This window comes from Eubalaena glacialis, chromosome 6 (genome assembly GCF_028564815.1).
Source record: "Eubalaena glacialis isolate mEubGla1 chromosome 6, mEubGla1.1.hap2.+ XY, whole genome shotgun sequence".
In the NCBI taxonomy this organism is placed as follows: Eukaryota; Metazoa; Chordata; class Mammalia; order Artiodactyla; family Balaenidae; genus Eubalaena; species Eubalaena glacialis.
In genome coordinates, this window is record NC_083721.1 from 125,221,581 (window position 1) to 125,240,444 (window position 18,864).

Genomic DNA, 18,864 nt, shown 5'->3' on the forward strand with positions numbered 1-18,864 from the left:
GTATTTGGAAAAATGTAATTAATTAATTCAACGTGTATTTATTCCCTAACCTATAACAGATTCAAACCCAAAGTGTGCAGGTAAACTGCATGTTCCTGGGACATGCCACATAGTTTCCTAGCTTTTGCCCTTCACTCACATTGAATTCCCTACCCCCAACCCTGCACCTCCAAATTCTTCTTATCTTCCAAGACCTAAATTCCTCTGTGTCCTTTAGGAAAACTTTCCCCATCTCTCTTCCACTTTCCCCAGCCCCAAAGAAATCACTCCTTCAGAATTCCCATTTTCTTATCACCTACTTCATTCTACCTGCTTTTAGATATCTCTGTGTATGTGTTGTCTCTGGTAGGAGACATAAAGCTACTTGAGGTCTAGGACTGCGTTTATTCATCCTTGCATTCCCCATATCCATAACCCATGCTTTCCTCATTGAATATCTCAGTAGATAGATAGAACTTGCAAAAATCTGATACCTTAACTGTAGTATTACTGAGAATTGTCTAAGTTTGGATTTCTAGGAGTGAGGCACACATTTTCATCTGCTTTTCCTTGTTGCAGGAGTTGGTGTGGAAGAGAAGGCAACAAATAATGATTAAGGACATAAAATGTGTGAGACGTGCTAGATGTTTTTTATTTCTTCCCCCAGCAACTTGTTGAATAGGAAATGCTGTTGTGTTTAGACCTGTAATGAGCTTCTCTGAGTCATTCCTTCTTTTCGTGTCTTCTTCCTTTCACCTACTTCTAGTAATTATAGTAAAACCTTATATTTACTTTTTAGTGTTTAGTTTACAAATCATTTTAAAATCCGTTGTATTGCTTTATACTTAGAACAGACCTGTGAGACAGGTGGGCCCTATCCAAATGAGAAAACTGAGTCTTAGGTGGGTGAAGCCCTTGGCCAACATCACACATTGCATACCTGCAGCCATGGCCAGAGAACAGCAGCCTGGGGAGGATGGACACCTGAAGGACCCCAAGGCCTGAGAGGCATGAACAATATGGTTATTAGGAATGTTCTCTTTGGCTGTATTTTTTCCTTTTTCTTTATTAAGTTTTTAATTCTACTGTCTTTGGTTCCATTTTTATGTCTTTTGTCTAGATTCTTTAGGTAAATAGTCCATTTATTTTCCTTTTATTTTTTCTAATAGAATGCATGTTAGACTATAACCTTTCCTCTGAATAATCCTTTGGTTTTATCCCATTGGTTTTGATAAGAAATGTACTATACACTTACTGTTATTTATCTATACATAAGCTAAAATTTCAAATTTGATTTCATCTTCAACTCCAATTTTATTTAAAAGAATACAGTTAAAAATCTCTAATGGATACATTTATGTAGCTATGCTTTTTGTTAATTTCCAGTTTTATAACATTTTGATCAAAGGATGCAATTTGTTTGTTTTGTTGTGTTTTGATTTTTAGAGGGGGAAAGAATTTTTGAACTATTTGATAGTAAAATATATCATCAATTTATTCCATGTTAACTGATTTCTTTTATATTCCAGTGTTGCTGGGATTAAAAAATAATTTTAAAATAAAGAAAAAACTTTGTAACTTCTCAAACATTCTTAATAGATAATTGTTCCATGACCCTAAAATTATTTCATGGAATCATGTCGATTCTAGAAAGTCACAGAAAGAAAAAATGGAGAATAAGACACAAAAATATAATTTAGAAAAATTTTTATGGTTAGCAAGAGCTACGAAAGTAAAAAAGGGGCACTGAGGCAGCACAGAGGTCGTCACTGCAAGAAGCAAGTGCGACCCCCTTGGGCTGGAGGAGCAAAGGGAAGAGAATCTAGAAGTGCCCAAGAAGGAACCACGGAGCTGGGACCCAGACCTCTGAGGACACTGCCTGACTGCTGCTGCTTTCTCTGAGGGGGTCCCAGGAGGCTGGTCTGGAAGTGAAGGAAAACAACAAAAAACAAAAAGAGAAAACAAGGCTGGGACCAGCTGCCAAAGCTATGGTGCAGAACCATTGCTGAGATGCAGCTCACAGAGCCCATCAGGCAAAGGAAGATGTAGTCTGGAGAGCCCCAGCCTCAGGGTCACAGAGCCAGCACAGGAGGGTGGGCTTGGGGCTGAGACACTAGTTCACAGACTGGCACAAGGAACACTTAGTCCCCCTCCGCCTCCTTTTTACAACTGAGAATCTGAGATCCAGAGCATGCAAGAGAGTGGTCTAGGGCCTCACATAACAGTGGTACAACTAGGGCTAGCAGGCACAGGGATGTAAAAATATAGTGGCAATTAAAATATACTTTTGTAAGGTAGAAAACTGGCAACTGTGAATCTGTTTAGATGGTGGAGAACTTTATAGCTAATAGATGTATTCGGGTGAAACATTTTCAAAATGTGTTTTAATTTGTGTGAGTTAATTAATTACCAAGCCATAGAATTATGATTATATATGCTAATACTAAGGGTCAGATCAGCTTTGTTGTTTTATTTTAATTACAACACCAAGACTCTGGTCATGTAGGCAGACTCTCCATTGTTTGCTGCTCGTGTGACATATCTGTAGACAAAACTCAAAAAATATTAGCAGAAACTTTGCCTATTAGTGTTCTAATGGGAAAACCAATGGAGCTACTGTAGAAAATATCCTCAAAGGAGATGTCCAGCCAACTCAGGTATATAATCGTCATCATCAAATCTCTGACTCTTTCTCTGGAACATCAGAAATGATATTTTTTAGATGGCTTAAGGTTACCTTAAAACATTCCTGGAGGGTCTATTACAGGCAGAAAAGTACAGGGAGTCTGTGGAATTTTGAATCTTAGCTCTGCCACTTTCAAGGTGACCTTGAGTAAATTACTTTGGTTTCTTGTTACCAGGTGATAGGAATGTTCATTTATTTATTCAGCAAATATGTGGAGTGCCTACCATGTGCCTGACATTGCTCTAATGGCTGGGGACCAGTGAATCACTCTGCACTCCCTGAGCTTTCCACTGCAGTGCAGGAAGGCAGAAAATAAACCTATAAATATATAAAATGTTAGGTGGCAGTAAATAATATTAAAAAAATAGGTCAAGGTAGGCAAGTAGAGAACGACGAGAGGGATTATTTTTTTAGAGTGCATAGCAGAGGCCAGTCTGATAATGTAACATCTTAAGGAAAGGAGGGAGCCATGTGGATGTCTGGAGAAGACTTTTCCAAACAGTGGGAACCGGACATGCAAGGGCCCTGTGGTGGAACCTGCTTAGCGAAGACGAAGACGGTGTGTGACAAGGGGGGAGCATGGTAAGAGTGGAGATCAGGGAGCTGTAGGGAGGGGAGGAGGGAACAGGACTAGATCCTACAGGGCCTGCTTGTTATGGGTTTCCATTACAGAGCTGGGAGCAGAGGACTGACATGATCTGAATTGTCTTAAAAGATTCACTAGCGCTGCTGGGTGGAAGGTAGACTGTGGGGGGCCAACAAGGGAGACGGGGTCGGAGGTGCAATTAGGAAGCTCTTGCTGTAATCCAGGCAGAAAATGATGGTGGCTTAGAAAAGGGTGTTGGTGTGGAGGTGTTGAGAGGTGATTGTGTGCCGGGTAGGTTTTGAAGGACCCGTCAACAACATTGCTGATGTACAGAGAGGGGAGAAGTAAAGAGTGTTCCCAGAGTTTTTTGCCTGGGCAGCAGGAAGAATGGAGATGCTATTACTGAGAAGGGGAAGAGAGCGGGAAGGGCTGGTGAATCGTGCGAAGCCTGTTGTGAGATAATAAATCAATGAAATAAATAAGATGATGTGAATAAAACTAGTGTGTTCCTTGCCCACAATAAGCATTCAGCCAATCTTAGGGCCCTTACCTATCCTTTAATTCTTTGTTACTTCTTTTTGTTCTCAGAATGCATTTGTGCACTACCCACACCCCGCTCCCTTTTTATTCACTACTTCTCCGCAGATCAATATATAGCCAAAACATTTCCACAACAGTGGGAGGTCGGCTAAACCTCACCCAGAAAAACCTCCAACAGACTGCTGCATCAGCAGAGGTAGATAAATTGCATTTTTAAATAAAGAAAGAAAACTACTTGATGACAAAACAACATGCATGGCAATCCTCCTAGTTCCTCGAAGTCCTTGAAGTACTTCAGTACCCCCAAGGTTTCCCTGGTACTGGTGGTTTTTTAATAGAAATTCTGTGAAGAGTGTAATATAGTATTTCATAAGCATTTTTTTCTTTGAATTTCTGAAGAGAGGCTAGAAAACTGAAAAGTTACCCAAAGCAACTATATAAATGCTTACTGCATATATTATTTCTTGGCACAATTTCCTAGCTGTTTTTATTCTTTTGCCTAAAAGTTTGAAACATAATATTAGAAGGAAATAAGTGATGTAAATGTATTAGACAAATATGTCTTAGCAATATTTTATCCAAAGCCAACGCCCAAAATAACCAACATATAAATAGAAGCATACAGTGTACATATAAAAAATATGCTTGGTTCTTTAAAATTCTTTACTGCAGAATTTTTATTTCATTTGAAATGTCAGTATTCAGTTCACATATCTCTATACTCTTAAGAATCATCAACATTTAATTTATGAGTGTTTTTAGTTGGAAAGAGTGTGCTGTTTAAAATTCAATTCAATCCCCTTGGTTTGGGTTGAAGACTACTTACATCTTGTGTTTTTCCCAAAGCCCTCCTCTATGCCCAATTTCCCATAGCTAATCAAATCTCTAATCCAAGGTAGAATGCAGCCCCTACCGCTTCCCCACCCCAGCTCAGGGGCAATAACACAGAGAATAACAGAGCCCAGGGACAAATAACACATTTGTCCCATGGTTGCTCCTCCTCTGTCCCCAGACAGCATCTAGTGTATGTGTGGCTTCATGTAGCATTTAAAGCTGGGTATAATGATGGCTTAAGAAATAAATCCTGCAACCAACCAAGAAGCAGCTGAGGGCCCACTGTGGATAAGAAGCATGCAAGAACAGACCAGCTTACCTTCAAGGAGTGTGTGCCTTGGATGTGTTCACGAGATTATCCAGCAGCAGAAAGACAAAGCCCCCAGCTTTACCAAGGAGGTGTAGAGGCAAACAAGGATCTCTTTCTGGGCTTGGCAAGTAGGAGTATTGGCCGAGGCAACTGAACCCTTGTCGATGTCTTAGGTTTATGACTCGTGGTTTTTAATACTAAATTATGGTATGATAGGAACTTCTCAGGCTCCTGAAGGTGCACAGTGGAAAGCAAATGTCTAAGCAAATATGCCAGCATTTAGTATAAAATGCAGCCGAGTAGTTGGCAGTAGCTGTGAGAGGCCTGGAATTGACTATACAGTCTTTTGTTCATGGGTTTCCAAGTATAACTTTCCTAACTCATGACCAGAGAATCATTTATCCCCAGGAAGAATCTACTTCTTAATGCTTTTCTTTAACTTTAATCCTGTTAAGTTCCATGTTTAAAGTAAGCAGCCAGGTTTACCAAAGGTTTCATCATCATAATTATTAGCAATTTTAACTCTACTGATACCAAGTCTGTTTTCCAGCTGGGATAGCCCTACCCCTTTGACTTAGATGGGAAAGAAAATTGATTTTGACTGGTATGTTTTTAAATTTCAGGGATAGTTGCTGTTCTCTTCTGTGGAGTCACACAGGCACATTATACCTACAACAATCTGTCGTTGGATTCCAAAATGAGGACTAAACAGGTAAAAGAAAAAGCTCACTACAGGCTTTGTCTCTTTTCTCAGTGTAATGGTTATGTAGCAACTCTGGTAGGGCACTTGGAAAGAATTTCATTAGTGGAGGAAGACAGTAAGCTGAAGTCTTTGTTATAGGTTGGATATTTATAGATTTTTTTTTTTCTTCAGGATAACTATTAACAATTCTCTTGGTAAGCAAAAATCTAGTTATAATAGTCTCTCCCTCCTGAGAAATGTGGAACGTAGACTGTCAGTCTTGAAGATGAAAGGCCCACCGTCAGTAATAATTCACAGTCACTTACATCTAAAAGCATTATAAAGCATGTGAGATTGGGTAGTTTTATAGAAAGAAGGAAATGAAGAAGGATAAGGAAGTAATGTTTGGTCTTTAATTGGGTGCTTTTGCTTCCAAGTAAACTCAACTGCCAGTTGTCACATAAGCAGAATGTATCTCCCATATGCCAGGAACACATCTGTTTCGATATTGGCGCATAAACACTCACAGATTCCTTCCACAAACATTTGCTGCATCACCACTCTGTACCAAGCACCGTGCTGGGTACAAGGAATAAAAGGGCAGATAATATATGACGCTGCCTTTAAGTGGTTCATTATCAAGTCTGTTGAGGATGATAAAGATGTGCAGTGAGCAATTAATTATCCACAGTGTGATAAGTACTGAGATAGAAATGTCTATCTAAGTTGTTTGGGGAGAATTCAATAGGGCCTCCTCCCATGGTTAGGACTGGGAAGGTGAAGAGAAAGTTTCCAGAGATGATAGCCCAATCTGGAGCTTGGAATACAAATAGAAGTTAATTAGGTAAAGAAGTGGGATCCAGTGGGGGATGAGAAGGTAGCAGGAAGGGCATTCGAGGCCAAGGTTGTAGCATGGACAAAAGCTCTGAAGCAGTTGATTGGAGCACTTTAAATAGTTCTATGTGGCTAGTGAATGGGGTAAGGCTGAAGTTAGTGGAATACAGTATGCGATGAGACCACATACACAGCCAGAGACCAGCTTATGGAAGGACTTTCATACCTTGTGAAGAAGTTTAGACTCTAACCTAAAGGTAATAGGAAGTGGCTCTAACAACAGAAATTTATTGTCTTACAGTTCTGGAAGGTAGAAGTCTGAGATCAAGGTATAGGTAAGATTAGTTCCTTCTGAGGGTTCTGAGGGAGAATCTGTTCTATTCCTTGTTTTTACCTTCTGGTGGTTTTCTGACAATCTTTGGTGTTCTTTGGCTTGTAGACACATTATCCTGATCTCTGCCTTCATGTTCACATGACATTCTCCCTGCGAGCATGTCTGTCTCTAAATTTACCCTTTTTATAAGGATACCAGTCATACTAGAATAGGGACCCACCCTACTCCAGTATGACCTCATCTCAACTTAACTAATTACATTTTCAAGGACCCTATTTCCAAATAAGGTCAGATCCTGAGGTACTGGGGGTTAGGAATTCAACATATGAATTTAGGACGACATCACTCAGCCCATAACAGGAAGTCCTTGAAGTGTCTTAGGTAGAGTAATTTTCAGATAATTGAAGTTCCATTTTGGAAATATCAACTGACAGACAAGAAGAGCATGGATCAAATGGCACTTGTATCAACTAGCTTGTGCTGTATAACAAGCAACCCCAGTGGCATTTAGCAATAAACACTTATTTATCGTGCATCTGCAGGGCTTAGCTCTTTTGATCTGGGTTGATCTGGGTGGCTTTACTTGTCTCAACTAGGATGATTCACTGTCTGTGGGTTTGGTGGGGCTCTATGCTAGAGTGGGCTTGGCTAGAGCACCTTAACCAGTGCCCTATGTCTGTCATTCTTCTCCTGGCAGAAGAACAAATCCCCGTGTGCCAGTTCATTTCAAGCTTCTGCTTGCATCACATTTCCTAAACATCCTATAGGCAAAGAAGATCACATGGCTGAGCCCAGGGTTAAGGGGCTGAGCAGGTCACTAGCTCACAGTGAGAGAGCACTGTAAAGTTACATGACAAGGAACATGGATATAGAAAATTATGAAGAAGAGAACCAAATTATTGCAATCTATCCCAAAATGCAAATGGAGGTAGATAGGCTCCTATAATAAGCCCAATGATGCTGAGAACATCTGATGTTGGGGCAGTGGGAGTGGAGAAAAACCAAAAAGACATCTAAGCAAACCTGTGATTGGCTAGGAATTCCTAAACAGTTTTCGAAGACTTACCTTAAAGCTCTGTAAAATGGCTATTGTTTTCATCCTTCTCTCTTTGTCATGTCCCAAGCTCAGCTGGACCTGAGCCCATCTCCTACCTACCCAGCAGGGACCCTGCAAGGTCACCCTTATCTCTGCCCATCAGAGGACTCAGAAGATGCAATTACAGACATTTTAAGGAGCCCCAATTTTAAAAAGTGAACCAAAAAACTGATACCAGTACCTAGAAACTTCCAATACATAGTCTCCTAGGATCCTTTTAATTATGGAGACTACTAGCATTCTCTAGAATTTAAAGGGAAATATCTTGGGCTGGTTTTTTCTGACCTCATATGGTTCTCTGAGCATTTGTATTCTGAAAGGCTGAACTCTGTTTAGGGACTTGCACTTTTACGTCACGCTATCTAGACTGCTCAGCAGAACTTCAAAGATAACTCATCTCATGGCGAGACAGCAGCCCAGCACCTAGGGGAGACAAAGCCAAAATCAGTGCCCCACAGCCTTCTGTTCTCCTCTGAATGGCTTGACAAGCACTCCCTGATGGGCTGCCAGCATCCATTTTTACAGCAGTCTCCTTTAGGGAAGGAGATTTTTACAAGTTCATTCTTTAACATCCAGATAATTGCATCCCTCCATCTTTGTTCCCCCCATCGCCTTCTTTCCTGGGTGCCTGGTTAATGAATGCTAATTCCCTTCCCTTCCCTTCTCATACCTTTCTCACTTTTTTTCTTTCAGGATCTCTCATTTTCTATTTATTTTTTCTCTCAATATATGCATACATAGCAACTGTGCATATTTATACATGAATATATATGCATACATCTACACACATATTCCCCACTCTAGCATATAGAGTCCGAGGTCACCATTTACAAAAAAAAAATGAGATCAAGTACTTTAATGAACTTCTCAGATCAGAAGTCCTTGGCCACATCTGCACCAACGTAGCAAGCAAAGTTTAAACTTCATGTGGGAAACCAATTATAAATTGTAAAGAAGAGCTGAGACAGGTATTATAGAGATTGTCACTGTTTCCTTTAGAAATGGGCAAAGGTTTAGAAAGTATTATATGACAACACATGGTTACAGAATACATTATCTTCCTCTGCATCTCCCTGAGTTGTATTCATTGTCAGTGGGAGAAATAGCCTCTTTGCCTCTGTCCCCAGGACTGTTTAATGGGAGTGAAGGAAGTCAATTAGTGAAGTGTAGGAAAAAATCAATGAAAATCAACTTTGTGTTATAAAATCCTTAGTTATGGGCTTCCCTGGTGGCACAGTGGTTGAGAATCGGCCTGCCAATGCAGGGGACACGGGTTTGAGCCCTGGTCTGGGAAGATCCCACGTGCCGCGGAGCAACTAAGCCCGTGCTCCACAACTACTGAGCAATGAGAAGCCCGCGCACGGCAACGAAGAATAGCCCCCGCTCACCGCAACTAGAGAAAGCCTGTGTGCAGCAAGGAAGGCCCAACTCAACCAAAAATAAATAACTAACTAAATAAATTTATATATTAAAAAAAATGCTTAGGTAATATGATTTACAAAAGAATTTTATTCCTGGACTGTGCCTAGATCAGCTAATGAAACGGCTATATATGGATACAAAGACTTTTGAGAATTAATATATCCTTTGTAGCTTCAAGAATTAGAGTGCCTTTTTAAAACTGCAGTTTTACATTAAAATATGTTTTGTAACTGATAATGACCATCTAGATGCCGGTGAATTGATTTTCACTCCAAGCCATGAAGAAACATGTAGCATCAGTGTGTGTTAGGCACAAAGCAGCATAATAGAGACATTCTGGTGCTGTTACCCACCATGAGGATTTCTATTTTCATAGCAAAGCACTCTAGTAAAGAGTATATGAACATACGTGGCAACCCTTTCCCTGGACTCAAAGCGGTTTGCTTACTTTAGGGTATGCACATCTAGCCCTAGAGACAGACAAATACTGCAAGCCCTGACTCTTGACCTAGAAACTGAGAACCGTTAGAGATACTCGAGATGGACATCAGCACAGGGCAGTCTGTGAGCCTAGAGGTCTCACCCTGAAGCATCCAGAAGACCGCATACTGACCTCCTGACCCCACTCACACAAGTCCCGGCCTGCCTCCCAACCCCTTCTTCCCTCGTGCCCTCACCCCCTAGGCAGGCCTGGGAGCTGATAATCTGGGCCAGATTCCGGGGTGTTTCCATCAGCTGTCTCTTCCTTGCCTGAGGCTGACTTGCAAAACCATGTACTTCTCTACCGTCCTTTTTTTTTTTAAAGATTAAAGGGTATTCTTTAATTTTCCCTCCAAGGTTTTGGGTTTTTTTTTTTTTTAATTTATTTTATTCAAGTGTATTTGATTTACAATGTTGTGTTAATTTCTGCTGTACAGCAAAGTGATTCAGTAATACATATATATACATTCTTTTTCATATTCTTTTCCATTATGGTTTATCACAGATCTACCATCCCTTTTAATTAGAATTTCTCCTTCCCTTCCTGCAGTTTCCACCTAAAAATTACTTCCAACAGATACACATGGGTGTATAATGTTAATTTAAATAATTAACATCTATGATGCATTAACATGTACAAAGTACTTATTTAATTTTTACTTACTTCTCTACCTAAGTGGTAGCTCTTCTTATTATCACTGATTACCTTCATTCATTCATCTAATATTTTGTGAGAACCTATTTTGTGCCAGCCGCTCTTCAAGGTGCTGGGATACAAGAGTGAATCAAAAAGAATTGCTAGTAGAGGAGTTTGGAGTAATCAAAATAAATAAGCAAAACATACAGAGCATTCACGGTAAGTTATAAGGCCAATGATAAAGCAAGGAAGGGAGGAAGGAGTGTGTGTATATGGGAAGGCAGCGTTGCTCCTTTAAACAGGGTGGCCAAGGAAGGCCTCAAAAAGAAGGTGATCCTTGAAAGAAAGAAAAGAGAGAGCTATGTGGACATTTGGGGCAGAGCTATCCAGAAATTGGGAACCACATACACAATGGCACCCTGGGACAGGTGACCAGTGTGGCTGAGGTGGAGTGTACCAGGGGAGAGCATGAAAGACAATATCTGAGCAGTGACAAGGGACGGGTCCTGGAAAGCCTGAACAAGGTGGGAAAACACCAGAGGCTTTTAAGTTCAGGCATGGCATGATACGATTTAAATTTGAAAAGAAGGGAGGTGTCACGTATTAACTGGAGAAGATTGCAAGATAGCACATTTGAGGGACAATCGACAACCAAGTGCTGATTTGTTACATTTGAGATGCGTATTAGTCCACAAAGCAAAGCTGTTGGTAGCCAGTTGGACAAAGAATTCTGGAGTTCAGGAGCGAAGTTTAGGCTACAAGTATAATTTTAGAAGTCACCAGGATAGAGATGATATTGAAAACATGAGGCTGGATGAGATCTCTAAGGAAGTACTAGAGGAGAGATCCAAGAACCAAGCTTTGAGGCACTCCAATGGAGGTAAGAAGTCAAGAACCAGCAAAGGAGACCGAGAGGGAGAAGCCAGTAGGGAGAAGGAAAACCAAGAAAGTATGGTGTCCTGGGAGTCAGATGGAGAGTCTTCAGAAGGAGCATGACGAATGGTGTCAAATACTGCTGAAAGGTCAAGTAAGGTCAAGAACATGAATGTCATTGATGACATTGATAAGAACCGTGTTGGTGGAGTGTCAGGGTAAAAGCCTGAATGTAATGGGTTCAAGAGAGAATGGAAGGAAAGAAATTGGAAACTGTGTGTATAGACGAGTCTTTCAAAGGATGGGGAGCAAAGAAATGAGATGATAGCTGGAGGGAAAAGTGAGGCTGAAAGACAAATCGTTTTATTTTTAAGGTGGGAGAAATAACAGTACTTTTGTATGCTGATGGGAATAATACAGAGTAGAAGACTGTGTGTTAGAGGGTTTGCCAAGACTTATGAGTGGCAGAGGGAAATTTTTAACTTAGATTTTTTGATTTGTAGTTCAAACTGTTTTGCCTTTTACTATTCTTTGATTAATAAATGGGTTTAGTAGCAGTTGGGGGGCTTAGCGTCATTTATTCAGTAAACCTTGAGTGGATGGATAGATGAATGAGTGAATGAATGAATGAATGTTTGGCTATCTTTATTATCCTTTCAGCTAATTAGTCATTTATCTTATATTTAATTCTGTCATCTTTGAAAGTCTTTCAGTGCATTTTAATTTTTTTATTAAAATATAGATCGAGATGGACATAGATGTTTTCGTGCATTTATTTTTGAAAAGCCAGATTCTTTGCCTAGCATTTATGGGCAAACAATGACATCTTCATTACAGCACATTCTTTCCAGATGCTTATTTTATTTCCATTCTCCCCAGATGATATTTTAAGTGTTTATCACCATTGAATGGAAAAGCAGCAATGCAAATCCAAATTTAAATTTCCAATAATAAAAAAAAAAAAGACAATGGGAGCCAAATTAGATGTGCTGTGCATGACTTTGTAAAATAAAAATTCAAGAAAAAGAACAGGAATGTGGGGAAATCCAGATGATATGGTGAACAGAACACTTCAGCGAGAGTCCAGAAAGCTGGAGTTTGCCCATTATCTCTACAACTAATGGTGGGGCCTTGGATAATTAGTTTAACACCTGTGAGCTTCAGTTTTGTAAAATGAATGATTGAACTATATGACTGGGTTTTAAGGAGGATGCTGTAAACCTAATAATTCTCTGACTTGACACAGAGCATAAAACACGCATCTGGTTCCCTCTTCCAGACTGGGATGGGCAGGGATCACTTAATTACAGTGCAATGCATAGAGATGAGAGGAGCAGTCAAAGTTTGCCATTACTCTTGTTGACAAATCGTTGGGTAGACATTTTAATAAGCTGTCAAATCAAATCCAAGGATGAAGCTGTAGAACATCAAAGTCCTTGATTTATCCTGGGGTGAAAAGTTTCACTGAGGGCTGGATACTTTTTCCTGGAAAAATTCTCTGTTCCTACGTGAGTGATTGTAATGGGTTCTTCAAAGACTGCCTGCTTCTTTGGGGTGGAGAGAACAAAGCTTACATTGCTACCACTCAGTGTCAGGGTCTGACTGAAGGGCTTCCCAGCTTTTCATTTCAAGCATGGACCGAGTGTGGACTAAGCACCATATGGTTGCGTGGCAGGCACCATGCTAGAATCCAGGGAGACAAAGGCAAAAAAAAGGCAACCAGGGGACTGAATTGCTCCCTGGAGGCAAGGTGTTCACGGGAAGCTGATTGTGGGTTGGGTGTTTTAGAGATGGCTATAAAGATAATTCGGAGATTATCATGCAGATTTCATGGGAAATGAAAACAAAGAGAAAAGAGTATGCAAAACCAGAAAACTAAGAATGATCTTGACAAGACCTAGAAACAAAGAGATAGCACACTCTGCCTGGGGCTCAGGTTGCCTTGGGGAAGTAGATAGGGGTGGGTTTGGGCTGCTGGTATAGGTTGTGGAGCAGGAAAGGGAAAGGTGTGGGGCAGGGTTGAGGATTAAAATGGAGAGGTGAGTTCAGGTGGACATTTTAGTGTCTCACTGTGCTACGCTTAGGAGAACTATATTCTATAAGGCTCATACTTGCTTAAGGCTTTTAGACATAGAGATGATGATAATAATCAGATCTGTGCCTTACAAACATAATGAAGGTAGGATCATGAAGGAAATGACATCAACCCATGACATCAATCTCCCTGCTCTCACCACACTTCCTTTTGATAAATGCTTACATATGTAACATCTAAATTTACCTTAACCTTCTGTGGCTCTAGGTATACTTTTGTCCTGTCTAATCTCTTAGGATGTTGTGGTCTATATGAAAAGTTTATGGAAATTTACCATTTAGTTTTGTCTTGAACTTAGGAGTTGCTGAATTAATAAATAAATAAATGAATGAGTGAATGAATTATGACCTTTAACATTCCAAGATAAAAAATAGAGAGGGGGAACAATGTATGCTAATTAATAGTTTTATTTAATTCTGATATGATGCATTAATTTAAATGTAATGAATTGGATGTACAAAGCAAATGTCTAGGGTAATCTTGAGACATTGAAAGAAAGATCAAGTATAATTCCATTGCTTGTTTCCTGCAGTGTGCCTCTGCCTTATTGATTTGCATTACAGTGGTGTTTGATTATGGTTTTGTGCAATTTTTCTCCATCACTTTTAACAAAAGCAAGCTCGTTCCATCCCAGTTACCTGTTCTGAGGCACAGTGCAGAGAGAAAGTCGGGGGCAACAATGCCCCTGTCTCCCTGGCTTCTGAGAAGTAAGATCAAAGATATCTTCATAAAGCATAGAATTGCCATTTTTAAAAAACTCTAATTACATTTCTTTTGTCAAGATTTCTACCACTTTTCTTCTTCCCTTCATTCAAAGTACGTTTAAAAATACCATCCTAGAAGGGTTGAATTCATAAATGATGGCAAAGTGTTTAAATTTCTCCTTAGCTAAGCTGGTGATTCTTTTCAATGAAACTCATTATATTGTATAAAGGACATTTAGTAGTTCAGCTAATAAGTGTTCTCTTTTAAATGCTAATGAGAGTGGAGCTCCCACATAATGGCAAGAACACACTGTACTTTCGGTGCCCAGAAAGAATTATTGTCTGTGAACCCCTAGTTAAGAAGCTGTATGCCACAACCAACTTGGATTATAGTAGGGGCCACAAATGACCATTAGGCACCCTCCGTAATAGGTATCTCCTATATGCCAGGTACTGGGGCCCAGGGAGAAATAAAGCCAAGTAAGACATGAGATGTGCTTTCCCTTGAAAATTTTTCATGTAAGTTTTTTTCTCTGATAAATCTGTAACATAATGGTACCGTAACTTCTCGATTAAATTTTAGCTACTCTTTTAACCACACGTCTGTGTTTGTTTATCATAGTATATGATTGCAGTTGAGAATTTTAAGTCATAAAATCGAAGAAGTTCAGAGCAAGGTGGGACTATAAACTTTTAAACCCAGAATTATGTTGGAGGAAACTGAAGCCCAAGGAAGTTCGATGACCTGAGGGGTAGAGTCAGTTCTGCAACCCAGGGGCCAACCTGGGCATAGACCAATGCTCAAGGGATATGCCCTGCAAGCTAAAAATACGCAATACCCACCTTCAAAAAGCAACCTTTGGTGTATTACTTATCTATTGCTGTGTAACAAATTACCCTAAAATGTATCAGTTAAAACAACAAACTTGTACTATTTTGTATTGTTTTTGAGGGATCAGAGTCTAGGAGCATCAGCTTAGCTGGGTAGTTCTAGCTCAGGGTCTCACATGAGGTTGCAGACAAGCTGCCGGCCACAGCTGCAGTATCTGAAGACTCGACTGGGCCTGGAGGATCCACTCCAACATGGCTCACTCACATAGCCATTGGCAGAAAGCCTCAGTTCTTCACCATGTGCCTTCCATAGGGCTGCTTGGGTGTCCTCATGGTGTGAAGGTAACTTTCCCCCAGAGCAAGTGAAACCGGAAGGAGAGAGAGCAAGAAGAAAGCAGCAAGGCCCTTTATTAACTACTCTCTGAAGTCACACACTGTCACTTCTGCCATATTCCGTTTGTTAGAAGCAAGTCACTAGGACCAGTCCACACTCAGTGGGAGGGGAATTAAGCTCCACCTCTTGAAAGGAGGAGTTTCAAAGAATTGTGAACATATTTTAAAACTACCATGGAGCCTGATGCCATTTTGGGAAGTGATTTTTTGATCATGGTTTCAATTTCTTATGTGATTGAATACTTAGGTTTTCTACTTCCTCACTAGCGTGGCTGAGGGAGGTGACACTATAGAGCCATTCTCTAGGCAGTGGAGTCCAGCTGGCAGCGATGCCCACTGGGGCTGTGTAAGTAGTGTTGGGGCTACGAATGACTGAGCCACACATTTAGAGGTAATTTGTGAAGTCCTTCCACTGTGAACAGTTTTTTGTAAACTGTTCAACTTTACTTACTGTAAAAGTCAACTTTACTTTCCTAGTAAACCATCTATTCTCTCCAGCTTTTCAAAAATTTTAATAACAACAATTGTTGAACACCATTACCTGGCATTATAAATATATATTTCACATAAATGATTCCAATTAAAATTCACCAAAAAATTCATGAGGTAAATAATAATATTAATCATATTTTACAAGCCTTAGAGAAGTTTAAAAGGTCACCCAAAGGATAGGGTTGTGCACCATAACCCATTATTATTTTAATGTCTTTTTCATATATTTGGTTATAGACTTTTCCTGTAGAAAGTGATGTGTATGTATATTCCCCCTTCTTTAAGTTATGAAACTGCATATTATACTGATCATTTTAAGAAATAGCACTTGGATTTGTTTATCTATTCTACTACCATGTTCTCTAATTCATTCCTCTCTCCTTTTATCACTGTCATTTTCTTCCTCTCCTTGGGCTTCGCTTCTTCCTCCCTGTCCCCTTTGTAGATGACAATGAACCCGAGTAACCCTGTCCTTGCCGACCAACACTCCTCCCTTTTCTCTTCTTTTCCTTTCTCAGCCTTAACACTAACCGGAGATGGCCTTGATAAGTAGAACCAAGAATGACTTTTCTTCTTCCACCAAAGTATCGATGCTGTCACATCTTCTATCCTATTCACCTCTTTATCTTGTGACAGATATTTTATTCCATTTTGCTGCTGTTGTTTTCCTCTTTCTTCAGGATTCATCAGTACTCCATGTAGCTAAGAGTAATTGAGTATTATTGTTGTTTTCTTCTGCTTCTTCATCCCGATCATAAAAGGCTCTATATCTGAGTCACCTGCCAGGACTGTCTATCTCTACCCAATAGGCAACATTTTGGGGATCCATATTAATTCACCATGACATTTCTTGCCAACAAGATTCAAAGTCTTCTCTTCATTTTTGTCTTATCTTAACCCTAAGAAAGTATACTTACCTCATTCAGCATTTTCTAAAATTTAATTTTTTACTACATTTTCCCCAAAATAATGGCTTTGTATTCTTTACCACTATGTAGAGCTTCAGCCTCTCAGAGAAATGGTCCTCTCGCTCTCTTGCCCTTTGTCTCAATTTTTTCTCATTTCTTTCACCTTTAGAAAACAAGAAAAAAAAATCGTTATTAATGCTTAAGTATTAACATATAAATATATATGATCCATGTCCTTCTATGTATGAGTCTGATTCACTGCTTAATGGGAAAAATTTATCTGAATAGGTTTTAAGAGATCAGCTGGCCTGGTCCCCATTTTGATGACATTCAAGACAGATGGTTGCTCATTATTACCTTAAAATTTCTAAGGATGGCAATGACATAACCCCCTTAAATAGCCCATTATAGTTTTATCACCATGCTTGACAGGTGCAGGTATGAGGGGCTTCAGTCTCATAATGGCATTTTCGGATGATAAATGGAAATTACTGTAATCTTTCTACTCATTTTAATTAAATTTGATTGATGCAGCACAGAAAACATCAAGGCTGAATACATGCACCAGAGCGTGTGTTTGTTAAAGAATACTGCCAAATTTAAGGATGCCATTTCCTTGATGGTCTTGAAAGATGCAGCAAATGGATTTAATAAAATGTTAAGTCTTTGTGCAATTCCTCCAGAAGAGAAATTGAATTGCTTCTGGAGGCACAGCTCAAAAATCCAAAAAATCTCATCAGTGGAGAGATGATACAGAACTCCAGATTACCTGAAAGGAAAATCTAATAAATGAGAATAAGACTTTGGTTTTAGGAAAGTCACTTAATGCAATTGTTCTGGGTTACATTGAGAAAGAACTTGACTGGAGTCAGCAGTGACCAATCTGTTCTTGAGGGAGAAGAGAATGTCCCTTATTATGGACTGCTTTAGCAGTGAACACCCAAATAACAAACTATTCTTGATGTATTTTTCCATTGGTTCCAAGATGTTAAAAATTATGCTTGAAAACATACTTCTATTCCCTTTTCGTACTGTGCCTTGCTCCATTCCAATTAAATTTTCAAGGACAAACTAGAGGGGCAAAGATGCCTGATGGAAAAATAAAGGAATTCTTCTGTTGAGAAAGAATGTCTAATCTTTTCTGTCATTATTGGTAACTGAATTTACACAACTCTTCTCTTCCCCAGAGATCTGTGAAAATGTGGTCCTTGGGACTCAGATATGGAAAAAATGTTATTTTGGGTTTCTAGGACAATGACTTCAGACCTCAGCACTAGTCATCCTCTGACTTGCTTTTCTTGTCTAAAGATGCTGCTCTGATGATAGCACAGGGACCTACAACACAGGGCCGAGGTAGAAGATCTCTTGGCCAACTAGCAACAGACAGGCAGATAAGGGCTTCAGGTAGCACGTGCGATGAGATGAGAACCAGCCGAGTTTCACTATTCTGAGTTCTGACATAGCAGGTTTCTGGAGAGTTACTGTGAAGTTCTATGAGCAGCCTCTGGGGTCTTTCCTAGGGTCACAAGGCGAACTATATCTTAACTGTTTATTCCTTCTGCAGGTGTTCCCAATGGTGGTTTGTAGTCTAGTGTCATAATGATTCAATTTTATGACACTGCCTGTACTCTGTTCTGACATAAATTAATGATTTACACCACCCTCTTAGGGAAAACACCACCATCCTTCCCCTTTGTGCTGACTTATTGTTCAGTTTTTGTCTTGCTTTTATAGTACCAAGTGGGGGCAGGTAGTCTACAGGGGTCTTTTGCTTCATCCAAGTTTATTAGAGTCAAAAGAGTTTGAAACCATCTAACCTTCCAGGAAAAAGTAGTCTGATTTTAAAGGAACATTTCTGGCTTGTTTGGCCCTACTGAATGTTTCATGTAATGGCTGGACTGTTGCTAGGTCTCAGATACACTGGCCTGTGGAATAAAGCACCATTCCTTAAGGGTCTTCCCTATGTTCTGGACAAAAAAATACCTTATTAAAGGCTCCAGAATGTTCCCAGGCACTAATACAGGCATCTAGCCCTAGTTCCTGATTTGTCCAAGGTCCAGACAACCCAAGGGAAGGAGCTTGAATTTTATTCCTGATTGGGCTTCAGGCATGTAGTGATATATGTATGAGGAAGGGGTTAATGACAGA

The 18,864-nt window shown here is 39.8% G+C and overlaps 1 protein-coding gene across 1 annotated transcript in view; it reads left to right on the top strand.

Annotated features, from left to right (window-relative positions):
- Positions 1-18,864, top strand: part of SLC9A9 (solute carrier family 9 member A9) — a 546,145-nt gene that overhangs the window by 278,992 nt on the left and 248,289 nt on the right. Inside the window, exon 9 of the mRNA XM_061193585.1 lies at positions 5,559-5,647. Within this exon, the coding sequence (XP_061049568.1) occupies positions 5,559-5,647 (89 nt within the window). The remainder of the gene's footprint in view (positions 1-5,558; positions 5,648-18,864) is intronic.